This window comes from Dacryopinax primogenitus (assembly GCF_000292625.1).
Source record: "Dacryopinax primogenitus strain DJM-731 SS1 chromosome Unknown DACRYscaffold_12, whole genome shotgun sequence".
Taxonomy (NCBI): domain Eukaryota; kingdom Fungi; phylum Basidiomycota; class Dacrymycetes; order Dacrymycetales; family Dacrymycetaceae; genus Dacryopinax; species Dacryopinax primogenitus.
Window position 1 is genome coordinate 353775 of NW_024467209.1, and position 3155 is coordinate 356929.

At 48.6% G+C, this 3155-nt stretch overlaps 1 protein-coding gene across 1 annotated transcript; it reads left to right on the forward strand.

Moving 5' to 3' along the window:
- Window positions 1-367: 367 nt before the first annotated feature.
- DACRYDRAFT_16600 (uncharacterized protein) lies at window positions 368-1815 on the forward strand (the record flags this gene model as incomplete). Its single annotated transcript, XM_040771208.1, has 7 exons — window positions 368-388; window positions 469-639; window positions 683-719; window positions 771-796; window positions 1053-1233; window positions 1417-1622; window positions 1684-1815. 7 exons carry the CDS (start codon window positions 368-370, stop codon window positions 1813-1815), a joined length of 774 nt encoding a protein of 257 aa, XP_040627510.1.
- Window positions 1816-3155: the final 1340 nt, after the last annotated feature.

A 3155-nucleotide genomic window follows, 5' to 3' on the forward strand; every position in this document is an offset into this window, starting at 1 on the left:
CTCCCTCTCCCTCTCCCTCTCCCTCTCCCTCTCTGACTCCTCATCCTTCCTCACCTTCCCCTCACTCATCCTCCATGTCACCCTCTCCATCTCAGTCTCACACTCCATCTCCGTGTCCATTGCCCTCACCCTGGACATCATGTGTACCCTCACCATTGACATCTCCCTCTGCCTATCCCTCTGCATCATCTTCTGCACTCCAGCAACAGCCTGACATCCAGCAACCAAGTTCTGTGCAAGTGGACTTAGTCATTCTGTCCTGCACCAGCACCTGGTCATCTCATCCAATGCAACCACCATCAGCAAACCAATGACAGCAATGCCCGCCTTCAAGTTCTTATTGAACTTGATTCAGAATCATACTCACATGCCTCTTGGCACTCTAAAGGTAGGTTTTTGCTTTTGTCCTTGCCTATGTGCTAATTGGTGGAGTTTCCCCACCTGGCGTATGTCTCTGCCTTGCACCAGGGGCAAGCAAGCCTCACCTGCATGGGCAGGAGTCTTATCAAGTGGGGTTGGGTCGGGATTGGGGGATTGGCTGCCTTTAATAAGGTGGAGAATGAGGTGGAGAAAGGGGTGGGCCATGTGGAGAAGCTGAGGAAGTGGCTCGAATATTGGAGAAAGAAGAAGAATGCCAAAGTGAGTTTGGAGAAGCAGATGGGGAGTTTTGGGTGCATGGTAGGCTGAGGGGGGGAACTTACAGTTACTTAACTGGCAAGGTCAGCAACTGTTTTCAGATCATATTACAACCTATACTGAGTACACTGCAGGTCACAATACTGACTGGGTTACACAGGTGTGTGCATATCACTGCAGGGGCACAGTATGCCACTGCAAGATCTATCTTTGCATCCTCACCCTCACCCTCTCACTCTAATGCTCTCACCCTCTCCGACTCACTTTTTTACCTTCTCCCAAAGTCCCTCACCCTCTCCAAGTGCCGGGGGGGCATTCACTGAATGCATCCATGGCCCCCCTCTTCTCATTCCCTGTTCCACCCTCCCTTGGTCTCCCCATGGCTTTCCACCTCTGCTTCTTTGCACATTCATCAGGCTCCTACTACTATGGTTTGGCTTGTATCCCTCAAACTGCTTTTGCCCTCACCTCCCTCCAAATTGCCTGCCACTGGATTTACTTGGTGCCAGATTTGTTTGACACCAGATTCATTTGACACCAGATTTGTGTGGCACCAGAATCAGACTCTGGGTCTAGGGTGGCAGTCTATGATGCAAGGTGTGTCCCTCTCTTTACCCACACTGTCTGCAATCTGTGTATCCTTCTGTTTCTGCCTCTGCCTCTGCCTCTGCCTCTGTGTCTGTGTCTGTCTCTGGAACTGCCTGTGCCTGTGCCTCATTGATTCTTTGAGCTTGACACATACATAAATCAAGCTCTACCTCTATGTGATCCATGTAATAGCTCCCATGCACCTCAGACAAACACCTGATATCCACCCCACTGATGACCCTAATCATCAAAATTTGGCCTGTGCACACTACCAGATAGGACCCTATCTGTTTGAATGCCTGTCTTTTTTCCTAATTGTGACATTCACATGTGAGAATGTCACAATCTCACTCTCATTACTTCTCACCACATGCAGCTGGATCCACAATGGTTTGAATGTCAGTGGAAACCATCATGTCATTTTGGGGCATGACGGAATGTTCCACTTGATTGTGCCAGATATGCCAGGCAGAATGTGTGGCATTCATGTTGTTGAACAGGCATAATGAGCATCCTGAAAATTGGGGGAAAATATTCACAAGGGTATCTATTGATCTTATTGCTCCAGATGACAAGCTGATGTACCAATAGTGCCCCAATCCAGATCATTTCAATGCAAGTTTTCACTTTCACAGAAGAGAAATTGAGCCTGAGGTGTGCCGCAACATTGAAGCCAACCTCAGGGGCACCTCTTTTCCTGATTATTGATTGAGTCCACCATTTCCAAGCCTGAGTCCCACTAAACCTCCAGTGTAGACTGCTAAGGGCAAGCAACCAGCACCAAATCTTCAAGAAGCCAAAGCATGTCTGACCTGTGTAAAATGCAGAAAAGTAGGCAATCAGAAATGCACATACAAGCACTGTCAAACATGCTGCTTCATCAAGCAAGTGCATTCTTGAGTTGGGTGCTCCACACATGTGCCGCCTATGTCTGGGGGAGCACCAGGAAACCCACAAGCAGGGCAAACAGGTCTCTACCCATCTGCATATGGGACAGACCCTTCTCAGCAATCCCAAGCATCTTTGCCTGGCTCAACACAAACATGCAGACACTCAACAGCCATTGCAACTGCCTCACCTGCCAGTCTCGAACCCATGCTGTTGGGAACCATTGAACCTACCAAGATCATGACAGCATGACAAGAAGTTTGTGAACAAATGGACAAGGAGCAGGAGAGGGAGAGGGAGATGCTGGAGAGAGAATTGCAAGCTGCACAGCAATTCTCTGTGGTTATATTTGACATGGTAAGGGAATGTTGAGTTTAACCTCACCCAAGTCATGTCATGCTCATTATTGGTAGGGAGGGAAGCACACATTTGGAGGGCAGCTGGCCAAGCCAAGCAAGAGTGGGCTTACAATGCAAATCAATGAATGGGATGCTCGCATCTAGAACTACATCATTGACAAACTGGGAGCCAATTTTGTCTCACTGGATATCTACAATGCATCATCAGCAAGCTGGGAAGACTATTCCAGGTCAGTGCTCATATTGGTCATGTGAGACAAAAAGCTTCTATGCCTCATTCCAGGGGTGAGTGAAGAGAGTCAACATGTGCAAGTAGAGGTTGCCAAGGTTGCATACCTGGTATGGGTGCATGACAGACCCTGATGTGGACCATCTTCCATGACTTTGCTGGTCCAACATCTTGTGTTCAAGACCCCCAAAGCCAAGCCAGTGATACAGCGCATAAGAGTGCCTCTGGAATCTCCAATGACATTCAGTCCCAGTTGCAAAAAGATGCAGTCAGCAGGGGAGAGGTGGACTGAGTATGAGAGTGAGAGTGACAGGTGGGAGAGCAGGAGAGAGAAGAAGAGGGTGTTAGGGCAACACAGGCTGACTAATTCTGCTCACCTAAGAGTGCCAAGAGTCTAAGCAGGCAACAAGGAAGTGGAGTAGACCTGATGACTAAGGCCTATCTACAGTATAGGT